The sequence below is a fragment of the Aotus nancymaae genome, unplaced genomic scaffold (genome assembly GCF_030222135.1).
Source record: "Aotus nancymaae isolate 86718 unplaced genomic scaffold, 86718_ANA_hifiasm-v0.15.2.pri h1tg000064l_1, whole genome shotgun sequence".
NCBI classification, from domain to species: Eukaryota; Metazoa; Chordata; class Mammalia; order Primates; family Aotidae; genus Aotus; species Aotus nancymaae.
The window spans coordinates 13,431,240-13,445,903 of NW_026988479.1; the positions used below are offsets into that span (position 1 = coordinate 13,431,240).

Sequence of the window (14,664 nt, forward strand, 5' to 3'; positions counted from 1 at the left end):
ACCTATACATGAATGTTTATAGCTGCTTTATTTGTTTGTTTTTGAGACAGGATCTCTCTGTTGCCCAGGCTGGAGTGCAATGGAGTGATCTCTGCTCACTCCAGCCTCTGCCTCCCAGGCTCAAACAATCCTCCTACCTCAGCCTCTCAAGTAGCTGGGACCACAGGCATGCACCACCATGCTCAGTTAAGTTTTGTTGTGTTTTTTTTTTTTTGTTTTTTGTAGAGACAGTGTTTTGCCATGTTGTCCAGGCTGGTCTCAAACTCCTGGGCTCAAGTTCCTGGGCCCACCTCAGCCTCCCAAAGTCCTGGGATTACAGGCGTGAGCCACTGCATCCAGCCATATAGCAGCTTTATTTATGATAGCCAAAAATTGGAAACAGTCCAAATGTTCACCAGCTGATGAATAAACAAGTCATGGTACATTCATACCATGGAATACTACTCAGCCATAAAAAGGAATGAATTACTAATACAACAGTATAGATGAGTCTCAAAAGCATTATGCTAAGTGAAGGAAACCCAACACAAATGACTGCATCCTACATGCTTCTAGTATTATAAAGTTGATCACTGATGGCCAAGGCTTGAGGAAAGAGAATTGACTTGACTGCAAAGAGCCTGAGAGAACTGACTTTTGGAGATGGAATAGAAAGGTTCTGTGTCGTGATTGTGGTAGTTGTTCATTCAGTTTCTCTAAACTCACTAAGGTAAACACTTTAAATTGTTGAATTTATTTATAAATTATACCTCAGGTTGGGCACAGTGACTCATGCCTATAATCCCAGCACTTTGGGAAGCCAAGGCAGGACCAGGAACTTGAGCCCAAGAGTTCGAGAACAGCCTGGGCAACATGGCAAAACTCCATCTCTACAAAAAAATACAAAAATTACTCAGAGGTGATGGTGTACTCCTGTAGTCCCAGCTACTCTGCAGGCTAGGGTGGGAGGATTCAGTGAGCCAAGATCAAGCCACTAGTCTCCAGCATGGATGATAGAGCCAGACCTTATCTCAAAAATAAGTAAATAAATGCAGAGAAGCTAAGCTGGAGGGACCCAAAAAATAATAGAATAAAGAAAAAATAATAATAAGTAAATAAATAAAATCTCAGTAAAGCAGAGACTTTTTGTTTTTTTAGGTTAGCTATTTGGCCTTTGGGGTTCTGAAACTCCCACTCAGAAGGATCCATTTTGTGACCCTTATAAAATAGGTGAAATCATTCATTTCTATTTCAGAGACGGAAGAGATGGGTGATGAAGAAGTTTTCTCCTGGTTGAAGTGTGCAAAGGGACAGTCCCACGAACCAGAGAATCTCATGCCCACACAAATTATTCCTGGCACAGGTAAGGAAATTCCTTTTTTAGATTTGGTGGAAGAAATGTTTTTAGTTGAGATAGCCATACAACATAAAAATTTTGAAATGTTTTATCTTATCCTGATTTTTTCTTTTAAGCATCATCGGATTTCTCTGAGAATTTGGATCTTTATTATTATTGTTTTTGTAAGAGACATGGTCTGCTCTGTCATCCAGACTGGAGTGCAGTGGTGTGATCATAGCCTTCTGCAAACTTGAATTCCTGGCCTCAAGAGATCCTCCCTCCTTGACCTCCCAAAGTGCTGGGAGTAAAGGCATGAGCAACTGTGCTCAGCCAAATTTGTGTCTTTCAATGTGTTTTAGTGTGCATGTGGCCACTGCACACTCTACTCCCCATTTCTGATCAAAGGAACTAATTTTGTGTCTGGATATCATTTCACATTCCTGTGGTTGGCTGGAATTTATTCTTTATAAATTATACCTCAGGTTGGGCACAGTGACTCATACCTGTAATCCCAGCACTTTGGGAAGCCAGAATGAAAAAGCCAGTGCCTAGGCTTTCAGAAAGACTTCTGGTTTTAGGCTTGTAAAACTCCAGCTAAAATGTTTACACTCTTGAACACTAAAGAATCTATCCCTAGAGTTTCCCCTGGAGGACACCATGTTAATGTTTACTAGACGAGAGAAAGGAGTGTAGCTTAGTGCTTAAAAGTAACAGAACTTGAGGGGTAGATATACCTGGACTAAAGTGTTTAAGTGCTTCCATTTACCAGCTTTCTGTACTTGAGCAAGTGACCTAACTTCTCTCAGTCTCAGTTTGATCATCAAAAATTGAAGATAAAAGCAGCTACCTGGCTGAGCACAGTGGCTCACACCTGTAATCCCAGCACTTTGGGAGGCCAAGGTGGGCAGATCACAAGGTCAGGATATCAAGACCATCCTGGCTAACACAGTGAAACCCTGTCTCTACTAAAAATACAAAAAAATTAGCCGGGCGTGGTGGCACTAGCGTGTAGTCCCAGCTACTCAGGAGGCTGAGACAGGAGAATTGCTTGAACCCAGGAGGTGGAGGTTGCAGTGAGCCAAGATCATGCCACTGCACTCCAGTCTGGGTGACAGAGAGAGATTTCGTCTCAAAAAAAAAAGAAAGCTACCTTATTGAAATGTGGTAAGAATTGAGAAAGATAATATAAAGAAGACTCTTAGCACAATATGTGGCATATATAAGTATTCTGGTGTTATTTTTATTGTTACCTTTTTTCCCAGCTCTTTACAATATTGGAGACATGGTACATGCTGCCCGGGGCAAGTGGGGAATTAAAGCAAACTGCCCGTGTATCAGTCGACAGAACAAATCTGTGTTGAGACCTGCCGTCACCAATGGGATGTCACAGGTAAACTGGTGTGAGTGGGTATAACTAAATGAAGCTAAGATTTTTGTACCAGGAAATGCTCTCTTTTCAGCTCTGTTAATCCCAGGCTACTATAGGATTCCTGGGGAATTAGGGGATGGGGAAGCCTTTCTAGAGAGAGCTCAAAGAACTTAACTCAAAGGATTATTTAATTACTCCTGATTGGTAACAGCTTCTCTTCATTCATCTTTTGTTTTTTTTTGTTTTTTTGATATAGAGTCTTGCTCTGTTGCCAGGCGCCAGGCTGGAGTGCAGTGGTGCAATCTTGGCTCACTGCAACCTCCGCCTCCTGGGTTCAAGCAATTCTCCTGCCTCAGCCTCCTGAGTAGCTGGAACTACAGGCATGCGCCACTACAACCAGCTAATTTTTGTATTTTTTTAGTAGAGACAGGGTTTCACCATGTTGGCCGGGATGGTCTTGATCTCTTGACCTCATGATCCACCTGCCTCAGCCTCCCAAAGTGCTGGGACTACAGGCGTGAGCCACCATGCCGGACCTGCTGGGATTACAGGCGTGAGCCACCACGCCCGGCCTTCATTCATCTTTAAACCAGTTCAAAGTTGACTAATAGTACAAAGAGATTCTTAGCATCTTGTCAAGATGTATACCTCAGGGTTTTTGTATGGGTAAAGAATATAGAAAAGGTTGCTAAGAATACTACTGGTCTTCTTGAGTCTTATCTGAGATGATACATGGTCCTATCACTGGATTCATCTCAGGTACAGAAGACAGAAATATGAAGATTGGTTCATTGAGTTGGGTTCAGAGGCAATGGTTTTCACATTGCTCTGTCAGTTTTTGTTTTGAGACAGTCTCACTCTGTTGCCCAAGCTAGAGTGTAGTGGCGTGATCTTGGCTCACTGCAGCCTCTGCCTCCCAGGTTCAAGCGATTCTCGTGCCTCAGCCTCCTGAGTAGCTGGTATTATAGTCATGTGCCACCACACCCGGCTAAGTTTTGTATATTTAGTAGAGACAGAGTTTCACCATGTCGCTCAGGCTGGTCTCAAACTTCTGACATCAAGTGATCCATCCACTTCGGATTCCCAAGATGCTGGGATTATAAGCGTGAGCCACTGTACTTGGCCTGGTTTTTTTGTTTTGTTTTGTTTTGACAGAGTCTCACTCTGTCACCCAGCTGGAGCTCAGTGGTGCAATCTCGGCTCACTGCAACCTCCGTCTCCTGGGTTCAAGTGATTCTCCCGCCTTAGCCTCCTGAGAAGCTGGGATTACAAGCATGAGCCACCATGCCCGGCTAATTTTTTGTATTTTTAGTAGAAACAGGGTTTCACCATATTGGCCAGGCTGGTCTTGAACTCCTGACCTACAACCAACTGCTTACATTCCAAGGCCTTTCTGGCAACACTGCTATAACACATTGTTGATGATAAGAGGCACAGGGATTAATGCTGAGGGGTCTCAAGATATATTTTCAGTAGAGTTGACCATATAGAGTATGTAAATACTCTAGATAGAGCAAATTATTTGGAAAAATCAATGATAGAGTAATACACATTTATTTAGCATTTATGTGTGTCAGAACCATGCTAAGCCCTTTGCATATACTATGTTATGTAATCCTAGGAACAGTACTATGGTCATTTAAATTACTAGCTTGCCATTGTATAAATTGTGTCAGACATGCTAAGTCTTTATTCTAGATTGCAAACTTCAAGCCTTGTTCACTGATCACAGAACGTAGCCTGGTTTCTGGCATGTTATATGACTGAATAAATACATTTTGAATTAAAGAATGTATGAAATGCCAGTTTACGGGACAGATTATTCTTCCCAGACCTATTTAGTGTGTGAAGCCATTACTAGTCGTGTTGTCAAGGACAGCACTCTAATCATGTTGACCTTCTGTGTTTTAGCTTCCTAGCATAAACCCTAGTGCCTCTTCTGGAAACGAAACTACCTTCTCAGGCGGAGGAGGACCGGTAGCAGTAACAACTCCAGAGCCGGACCATGTTCCCAAAGCCGACAGCACTGACATCAGATCTGAAGATGCTCTGAAAACAGACAGTTCGGCATCAAACAGCAATAGTGAACTGAAAGCCATCAGGCCTCCTTGCCCTGACATGGCCCCACCCTCCTCCGCCCTGCACTGGTTGGCAGATTTAGCAACCCAGAAGGCTAAAGAAGAAACAAAAGGTGAGATGCATACAAACCTCTGCTCTGCCTGTGGTGGAACTCAAGAGTTTGTTCCAGGATTCTTTGAACTCATAGATTACCATCCACATTAATGAAACATGCCACTTGCCGTCTCTGGCTAATCACATAAAAATGAAGGACTGTCTTTCAGCTTCTTTCTAGAAGTGGAGCTACTCTAAAAAGGCACATGCCTGGGCTCTACCCTAGATCTCCTTAGTCAGAATTTATACAAGGTTTTGGTTTTTTTTCAGAAGCAGTTTCTCTCTTCTTGCCCAGGCTGGAGTACAATGGCACGATCTCAGCTCACCACAACCTCTGCCTACTGGGTTCAAGCGATTCTCCTGCCTCAGCCTCCCAAGTAGCTGGGATTACAGGCATGTGCCACCACACCTGGCTGATTTTTTTGTATTTTTAGTAGAGACGGGGTTTCTGCATGTTGGTCAGGCTGGTCTTGAACTCCTGACCTCAGATGATCTGCCCACCTTAGCCTCCCAAAGTGCTGGGATTACAGGTGTGAGCCACTGTGCCCGGCCCCATACAAGGTTTTTAACAAGATTCTCAGATGGTTCTGTTATGCAGCCAGGATTGAGAGCTATATTTAGAGTAGAAGTTTTCAGTGGACACAAGAATCACCTGGGAAATGGTTTAAAATGCAGATTCCTGTGCCCCACCCAGAACTGTGAAACCAGAATCTCTGGGGGTAGTGATCTCCATTTTTAACAAGCACTCCAAGTGACTTCAGTACAGGTATTCTGGAGATCCACTTGAAACACTGTCTTAGAAAGTAAGGGATATGAAAGATGGATGAGAACAAAAGGGAGTTTGAAATTCAGATTTGGTAAAGAAATAGTAGGAGAGCTTCTCCTTGGCTGTGAGACCTCTTGTAATTATAGCTTGTCAGGCTAGACCCAAACAGAGCATACACAGTTTGGGGGGTGCAGGGGAAGGGAGAGAAGCTTTCCTTCTTCCCACGTGACTGATTTTTAGGAGTCAGTTGTGTGCTGGGTATTCCTTTTTGTACCTAATGCTATTCCCGGTTATGTTCTTACAGAAGCAGGGTCCCTGAGGTCGGTGCTCAACAAAGAGTCTCATTCACCCTTTGGACTGGACTCATTCAACTCCACTGCAAAGGTCTCTCCGTTGACTCCAAAGCTTTTTAACAGTCTGTTGCTGGGTCCCACTGCCTCCAACAATAAAACCGAAGGCTCTAGCCTTCGAGATCTCCTTCACTCCGGGCCTGGAAAACTTCCTCAAACCCCTTTGGACACAGGCATACCTTTTCCCCCTGCCTTCTCTACGTCCTCAGCAGTAAGTGTTCTCTCTGCAACTCTAGCCTTTGCTGCCTTTCCATGAAAGAACTGTCAGAGATCTGATAATTGGGTTAGAGGGCACATGGGTGATTTGTGTTCTCTACATTGTCAAGCCGACAAGGTCTCTCTTTAAAGTTTTGGGAATGTTTGAGATTTTTTTAAGTAGTGAAGCTTTGTACCATGTTAGGAAGTCAGTAAAAGTTGAGAATTTAAAGTTTTTCAGTCATCAACAGAAAAGTTAATACAATGATTCCTTGATTTTCTTGATAATAGCAGGCGTTAATTTTTTTTAACCTGGATAGTACGTTTGTATTGTATTCTCTTGGATATCTAATAGATACCTGAAACCCTTAATGCATGTAAGCCTGAACTGATCTTCTGATCATAAGCCTGCTTCTCCTTAGTTTTCTCTTACTGGTCAGTGGCATCTCTGTCCTTCTGATTGCTTGCACTAGAAATCTTAGAATTATTTGGGAATCACCTGTCTTACCTTTCATATCTAATTTGTTAGCACATCCTTTCAAATTTGATCTTCCAACTATATTCAGAATCCACTTATTTTTCATCAGTTCTATTGCTTTCTCTCTGGTCTGAGCCAACATCTTGCCTAAGTTTTTGCAATAAATTCCTTGCAGGTCTCCTTGTTTCTGCCCTTCACAATCAACAATGTATTTTCTTTTTTTGAGACAGGGTCTCGCTATGTTGCCCAGGCTGAAGTGCAGTGGCTATTCACATGCGTGATCCCACTACTGATCAGCACGGGAGTTTTGACCTGCTCCGTTTCCGACCTAGGCTGGTTCACCCCTCCTTAGGCAACCTGGTGGTTTCCCGCTCCCGGGAGGTCACCATATTGATGCTGAACTTAGTGCGGACACCCGATCAGCATAGCACACTACAGCCCAGAACTCCTGGATTCAAGAGATCCTCCAGCCTCAGCCTCCCTAATAGCTGGGACTACAGGCACGCGCCACCACGCCCAGCCAACAATGTATTTTCAACACAGTAGCTAGAGTGGTCCTTTTAAAATATAAGGCATCCCACTAGAGGCTTTTTATTAAGAAATAAAAATTTAAAAAGAATGAAAAGAAAAAAATAATAAAATATAAGTCAGATCATATCACCTCTGCCTGAAATCCTCCAAGGGCTTTCTCTTTCTCTCATAAGATGAGCTCTCCTTATAGTGCTTACAGATAAATAGAATACACACCTGGACTATGAGGCTGTAGCCTTATCTGTTCCTCTTCCCATCACCTCTGTGACTTCAGCTACCACACCGTGTCCTGTTCACTCCGTTCCAGCCACACCCACCTTCTTGCTGTTGTTTGAACCTGGCCAGGCAAGCTCCCTCTTCAGAGCCTTTGCACTTGTTATTTCCTCTACCTAGAATTTCTTTCCCATGTAACCCCCTTGCTTGCTTCATCATCAGCTCCCTCACCTACCTCCTGAAACGTTATTCTCAGTTACCCTTTCTTTGTACATCACCCTTTCTAAAATTCCATCACACTGTTACCTCTGCACATATCTCTTTTCCCTGCTTTGTTTTTTTCATAGCACTCATTACCATCTGACCTATTGTATGTTTTATTTTCTGTCTCTTGCCTCTCCTAAAGGTATTTTTTCCTGTTTTATTCTATAGTATATCCCTAGGGCCATGGTGTTTGATCCAGTCATGTTTAGTAAGCATTTATTGGATGAATGCATTCACAAGGTACAACATCTAAAAGAGAAAAGAGGCGGGGCACGGTGGCTCATGCCTGTAATCTCAGCAATTTAGGAGGCTGAGGTGGACGGATTACCTGAGGTCAGGAGTTCAAGACCAGCCTGACCAACATGGAGAAACCCCATCTCTATTAAAAATACAAAACTAGCTGGGCCAGGTGGTGAGCGCCTGTGATCCCAGCTACACGGGAGGCTGAGGCAGAAGAATCGCTTGAACCCGGGAGGCTGAGGTTGCGATGAGACAAGATCATGCCATTGCACTCCAGCCTGGGCAAAAAGAGTGAAACTCCATCTCAAAAAAAAAAAGAAAGGCAGCTGGGCACAGTGGCTCACACCTATAATCCCAGCGCTTTGGAAGACTGAGGCAGACAGATCACTTGAGGTCAGGAGCTCGAGACTAGCCTGACCAACATAGCAAAACCCTATCTCTACTAAATATACAAAAAGTAGCCAGGCATGATGGCACATGCTTGTAATCCCAGCTACTTGGGAGGCTGAGGCAGGAGAATTGCCTGAAACTGGGAGGCAGAAGTTGCAATGAGCCAAGATCGCACCACACACTGGGCAACAGAGGGAGAATTGTCTCAAAAAAATAAATGAGGCTGGGTGCGGTGGTTCATGCCTGTAATACCAATACTTTGGGAGGCTGAGGCAGGCGGATCACCTGAGTTCGGGAGTTCGAGACCAGCCTGGTCAACATGGTGAAACCCTATCTCTACAAAAAATAAGAAATTAGGTATTGTGGCACGTGCCTGTAATCCCAGTTACTCAGGAGGCTGAGGCAGGAGAATTGCTTGAGCCCTGGAGGTGAAAGTTGCAGTGAGCCAAGACTGCGCCACTGCACTCCAGCCTGGGCAGCAGAGTGAGACTACAACTCAAAAAATTAATCATTTAATTTAATTTAAGATAGAAAAAAGGTTTAAAATGAAAGGTTTCCTTCACACCCTTGCCTCCCAGCTGCCTCGAGATATTATCATGTGTATGCTTTCCTCATTTTATACAGATGTTCTACACCTTGTTTCTCTGATTTTCAGTTTATATGATCTGCAAATCATTTCAAGCGAATACATCAATATGTGTCATATTATTTTTATTTTTATTTTTTCAAAAAGACAGGGTTTCATCATGTTGGCCAGGCTGGTCTTGAACTCCTCAGGTGATCCACCTGCCTCGGCCTCCCAAAGTGCTGAGATTACAGGCATGAGCCACCACACCCGGCTAGTCATATTCTATTTTATGATTGATGGCTGAAATGTGATGAATTTTGGGTGATTGAGCCCTATATATGTGGGTGATTATTTCTCTTTTGGATACGTAACTTTTTTTTTTTTTTTTTTTTTTTTTTTTTTGAGAAGGAGTCTCACTCTGTTGCCCAAGCTGGAGTGCAGTGGCACGATCTCAGCTCACTGCAACCTCCACCTCCCAGGTTCAGGCGATTCTCCTGCCTCAGCCTCCCAAGTATCTAGGACTACAGGCATATGCCACCACACCTGGCTGATTTTTGTATTTTTAGTAGACACAGGGTTTCACCATGTTGGCCAGCCTGGTCTCGAACTTCTGACCTCAGGTAATCCACCCACCTACGCCTCCCAAAGTGCTAGGATAACAGATGTGAGTCACTGCACCTGGCCTGGATAAGTAACTTTTAAAAAGCAAACAAAACAATTACTTTGGGTAATGTTTTATGTATATTTGCTCATCATACCACCAGTTCTTTTTCTGATTCTTCCATGATGTTACATGATTATACACACTTTATAGAGACAGGGATTAGTAATACTGTAAGCATAGGATTATCCAGTTTATAAAAGCTCAACTACCTTTAGTTTTGTGACCTTAGGTATGTCACTTTCATCTCTGGGCCTGAGCTTTCCCATCAGCTGAAACAGGTGAGTGATTCTCAGTGGGACAGTAGTGAGGGAAAAATTGGAGAGTCAGAGACTGCTTTCAGAATATACAATTCCTCTTGAACACTCTGGTACACCCTTCATTGAGGTGCTCCCTGCCTTGATAAAGTCACTTCAGTTACTTAATCGAAGTATTGTATCCCTTGGGCCTGCTGATTAGGAAAAATTTAGAACCCTCAAACTAAATGATCTTTCTCACTCAGTTACAGCATTTGATGATCCCTGCAGTCTACATGCATGTGTGCTTTGTACACTCAGTGGCTGATGCTAGAGGTATTTCTTAGGACTCAAATCTCTCAAGGCAGAAGGGATCTTTCTATACTTTCCTTTCCTACCTAATTGTTAAGATAAAATATAAAAGATAAAGGAATTTAAGATGTTGACTTAGCCCCTTCCAATTGTAAAAGACATTTTAATAACTTTTGTAGAATTTAATCAGATAGGTCAGAACTACCTGTGAATACAACTGTGAGACCATTTTTGGAATGCCATTCTCATGGTGCTTCAGTCAAGCTTACCTGATGGATTTGTGTCTGGCAGGGAGTGAAGAGCAAGGCCAGCCTACCCAACTTTCTTGACCACATCATTGCCTCAGTGGTAGAAAATAAGAAAACCTCAGATGCATCAAAGCGGGCCTGCAACTTGACTGATACCCAGAAGGAAGTGAAGGAAATGGTGATGGGGTTAAATGTGCTAGATCCCCATACTTCTCACTCCTGGCTCTGTGATGGGAGGCTTCTGTGTCTCCATGATCCCAGCAACAAAAACAATTGGAAGATCTTCCGGGAGTGTTGGAAGCAAGGTCAGGTAAGCAAGAACAAGTCATTCTGAGGACCAGCTGTCTGCCTGCCTACCACAGCTACCGGGACAATTCCAGGTCTCTCCTTTTACCAGGGAGATTTAGACATACTGAGGTTATTATAATAGCCTTGCTACTTCAAGTTGTCTTGGGTTTTTAAAAGCAAGGAGATGGCTGGGCATGGTGGCTCATACCTATAATCTTAGCACTTTGGAAGGCCAAGGCAGGCGGATCATCTGAGGTCAGGAGTAGACCAGCCTGGCCAACATGATGAAACCCTGTCTCTACTAAAAATTCTCTACTAAAAATACAAAAAAACTAGCTGGGTGTGGTGGTGGGCATCTGTAATCCCAGCTGTTGAGGAGGCTGAGGCAGGAGAATCACTTGATGCAGGAGGCAGAGGGGGCAATGAGCCGAGATCATGCCACTGAATTCTAGCCTGGGCGACAGAGCGAGATTCTGCCTCAAAAAAATAAATAAATAAAAGCAAGGAGATTCCTAAAAACACACCATGCATCCTCTTGTTTCTAAGCTGTGTAGTTCTGTGTTCTTAAAAAGGCAATTGAAATTTCTGTTAGGTGATGATCTGGTATTGATAACACCTTTAGAGAAAAATCCTTAAGTGTGATTTTAACATGGGGTGGAGGAGGGTTTAGAGCTAGGTAGTACTTTTTCTAAGTAAATGTTTTAAGGCCACACAAGTTTTTTGATAGTGTGATTAACAATCCCTAGTTTAAAAACTTTAGCAGGTGTTGAGGAAGGGGGAGCTCATGGATGGAATTGTCACTTTCAGTATGAGGAAGTGTTCTCAAATCTCAAAGTTGCACTTGTCAGCTATTTGTCCTCTCACCTTAAAACAGTGGCAGGTATTAGGGCGACAGAAGTGATTTCCCAAGGGTGAGAATCAAGCATAACAATGGAGTAGAAGCATTTCCTTTCACTTTAGTTGACATGTGGAAATCCATGCATTATAAAACTGGGAAAGAATAGTAGAGCTTTCCTGGAGAAGAGGAGGCCCTCCTAAGGAAACCCTCCTTTCTCTCTCAGCCCTAGAGCTGGAAGTTTTTCCTAGATTGCTCTGATTGGGATATTTTTGTTTTCATAGCCAGTGCTTGTTTCGGGGGTACATAAAAAGCTCAAGTCTGAGCTCTGGAAGCCAGAAGCCTTTAGCCAGGAATTTGGAGACCAGGATGTGGACTTGGTGAACTGCAGGAACTGTGCTATAATTTCCGATGTGAAAGTTCGGGATTTCTGGGATGGTTTCGAGATCATATGCAGTAAGTAGCTTTTATACCTAGTTCAGTAATAGCAAACTGGGAAATAAACATCTATATGCCCAGCTCTGCCTTTGAATAATAAATTATATTCTGGAACATAATGGGGACTTGAATAAATAAATACATACATACATACATACAGCCAGGCGCAGTGGCTCGCTCCTATAGTTTCATCCCTTTCAGAGGCTGATGCATGGATCTCTGAGGTCAGGAGTTCCACACCAGCCCACCCAACTTGGTGAAACCCTGTCTCTAGTAAAAATACAAAAATTAACTCGGCGTGGTGGTGGGTGCCTATAATCCTAGCTACTCAGGAGGCTGAGGCAGGAAAATCACTTGAACCCAGGAGGTAGAGATTGCAATGAGCCAAGATGGCACCACAAATAAAACCAAATTAAGGCCAGGTGTGGTGTCGCTACTAAAAAAAAAAAAAATTAGTTAGGTGTAGTGGCAGGCACCTGTAATCCCAGCTACTTAGGAGGCTGAATCAGGAGAATTGCTTGAACCTGGGAGGCGGAGATTGCAGTGAGCCAAGATCACGCCATTGCACTCCAGCCTGGGCAGCAAGAGTGAAACTCCATCTCAAAAACAAACAAAAACAACAACAACAAAAAACAAATTATACCCACTTGGTGGGGTACATTCTTCCCTGGTGCCAACCATGTAGTTTACATGGCAATCACATGACTCCCAGAGCATGCCTAGGCTTAAGCATGTGATTCCATGGGCTGTGCAGAGCACTTTAACTCTGAGCAAGGGGGACAGGAACCCTGTAAGATGGAAAAATAAGACACATACTAAAGTAGTGAGTGAGGAAAACAAAGCCCACCTATTCATTACGGGAGTTTACAACTCTGAAATAAGAGGTTAGTCTCCTAAGCCAGGTGCAGTGGCTCACGCCTGTGTAATCCCAGCACTTTGGGAGGGCTAGGCGGGCAGATCACCTAAGGTCAGGAGTTCAAGACCAGCCTGGTCAACATGGTGAAACCCTGTCTCTACTAAAAATTTAAAACTTAGCCTCTCATGGTGGCGGTTGCCTGTAATCGCAGCTACTCAGGAGGCTGAGGCAGGGAGAATCGCTTGAGCCTGGGAGGTGGAAGTTGCAGTGAGCTGAGATTTCGCCACTGCACTCCAGCCCGGGAGACAGAGCAAGACTCCATCTCAAAAAAAAAAAAAAAGATAAGAGGTTAGTCTCCTAAAACTTTGTCATTTTTGAAAATCAGACAGCAGCCAAACCAGCAGATGTTTATGGGAATATTCTCTGTCTTGCAGAACGACTGCGGTCAGAAGATGGGCAGCCAATGGTGCTCAAACTCAAGGACTGGCCTCCTGGGGAAGATTTTCGAGACATGATGCCAACGAGGTTAGTGACCTGCAGTGGTGTCATCTTCAGAAGCCATTACAAAGTAATCACAGAAAAGTGAACTTTGTCTCTTGGCTTTCTTCCCTGATAACAAGCTAAGTCATCTTTCCTGCACTTTTATAGGTTTGAAGATCTAATGGAGAACCTTCCTCTGCCAGAATATACCAAACGAGATGGCAGGCTCAATCTGGCCTCTAGGCTACCTAGCTACTTTGTAAGGCCTGATCTGGGCCCCAAGATGTACAACGCCTATGGTATGAGGGAGAGACTAAAATTGCTCTTTCCGGGGATTGTTGTTCTTATTTCAACTATAGAAGGAGATCTGTGGTCACTGTCAGGTGTAGAGATGATTTCGGGCAGGTGCTGGAAAAGTGAATACTATCCAAGATGGTTTTTAATACGTTTGCTTTTGTCATACTGGGTTTCATAACATCCATGTGGGCCCAGACCATAAGCTTACATGTCTCCAGTTGTGAGGAAGTTTCCTGTCAAAAACTCTACCCAAGGAGCCATATTCTTGAGTCTAAAGAGACTTGACAAAATCATAATGAACAGGTCTGGGTGCCATGCTACCCAGCCAGTGCTTTGTGAAGGCCAGTGATGACCTAAATCACAGTGAAAGCTCAGCTATATCTGAATATGCCTAATGCCCATACCTGGTTTTCTTTTCTTTTTTGAGATAGAGTTTCACTCTTATTGCCCAGGCTGGAGTGCAATTGTGCAATCTTGGCTCACCACAACCTCCGCCTCCCAAGTTCAAGTGATTCTCCTGCCTTAATCTCCCAAGTAGCTGGGATTTACAGGCATGCGCCACCATGCACAGCTAATTTTTGTATTTTTTTAGTAGAGATGGAATTTCTCCATGTTGATTAGGCTGGTCTTGAACTCCTGACCTCAGGTGATCCACCTGCCTCTTCTTGCCAAAGGGTTGGGATTACAGCCATCAGTCACCACACCCAGCCTGTTTTGTTTTTCATGGAGAGATCGTTTTTTGGAGGTAGATTTTGTTCAGTGGCCAAACAATGTCAATGAGAAATCAGTCTTAAAACAGTATAAAAGAGATGAGAGTGATTTCTTAATAATTTTAGGAGAGTGAAGTCTTGGGCCGGGCGCAGTGGCTTACACCTATAATCCCAGTATTTTGGGAAACCGAGGCAGGCGGATCATGAGGTCTCAGGAGTTTGAGAGCAGCCTGGCCAACGTGGCAAAACCCTGTCTCTAGTAAAAATACAAAAATTAGCCGAGTGTGGTAGCACGTGCCTGTAATCCTAGCTACTGGGGAGGCTGAGGCAGGAAAATTGCTTGAACCAAGGAGGTGGAAGTTGCAGTGAGCCAAGATCACACCACTGCACTCCACCCTGGGTGACAGAGCGAGATACCATCTCAATAGAAAGAACACCCTTGAGCATGT

At 43.7% G+C, this 14,664-nt stretch overlaps 1 protein-coding gene across 2 annotated transcripts in view; it reads left to right on the forward strand.

Moving 5' to 3' along the window:
• KDM3B (lysine demethylase 3B) overlaps window positions 1–14,664 on the forward strand; it is a 78,907-nt gene that overhangs the window by 55,444 nt on the left and 8,799 nt on the right. For both annotated transcript variants that reach the window (XM_012476590.3, XM_064366362.1), the window contains 8 exons: window positions 1,235–1,342; window positions 2,581–2,708; window positions 4,599–4,878; window positions 5,930–6,186; window positions 10,355–10,621; window positions 11,719–11,890; window positions 13,163–13,253; window positions 13,377–13,507. In XM_012476590.3, coding sequence (XP_012332013.2) covers window positions 1,235–1,342; window positions 2,581–2,708; window positions 4,599–4,878; window positions 5,930–6,186; window positions 10,355–10,621; window positions 11,719–11,890; window positions 13,163–13,253; window positions 13,377–13,507 — 1,434 coding nt within the window. The remainder of the gene's footprint in view (window positions 1–1,234; window positions 1,343–2,580; window positions 2,709–4,598; window positions 4,879–5,929; window positions 6,187–10,354; window positions 10,622–11,718; window positions 11,891–13,162; window positions 13,254–13,376; window positions 13,508–14,664) is intronic.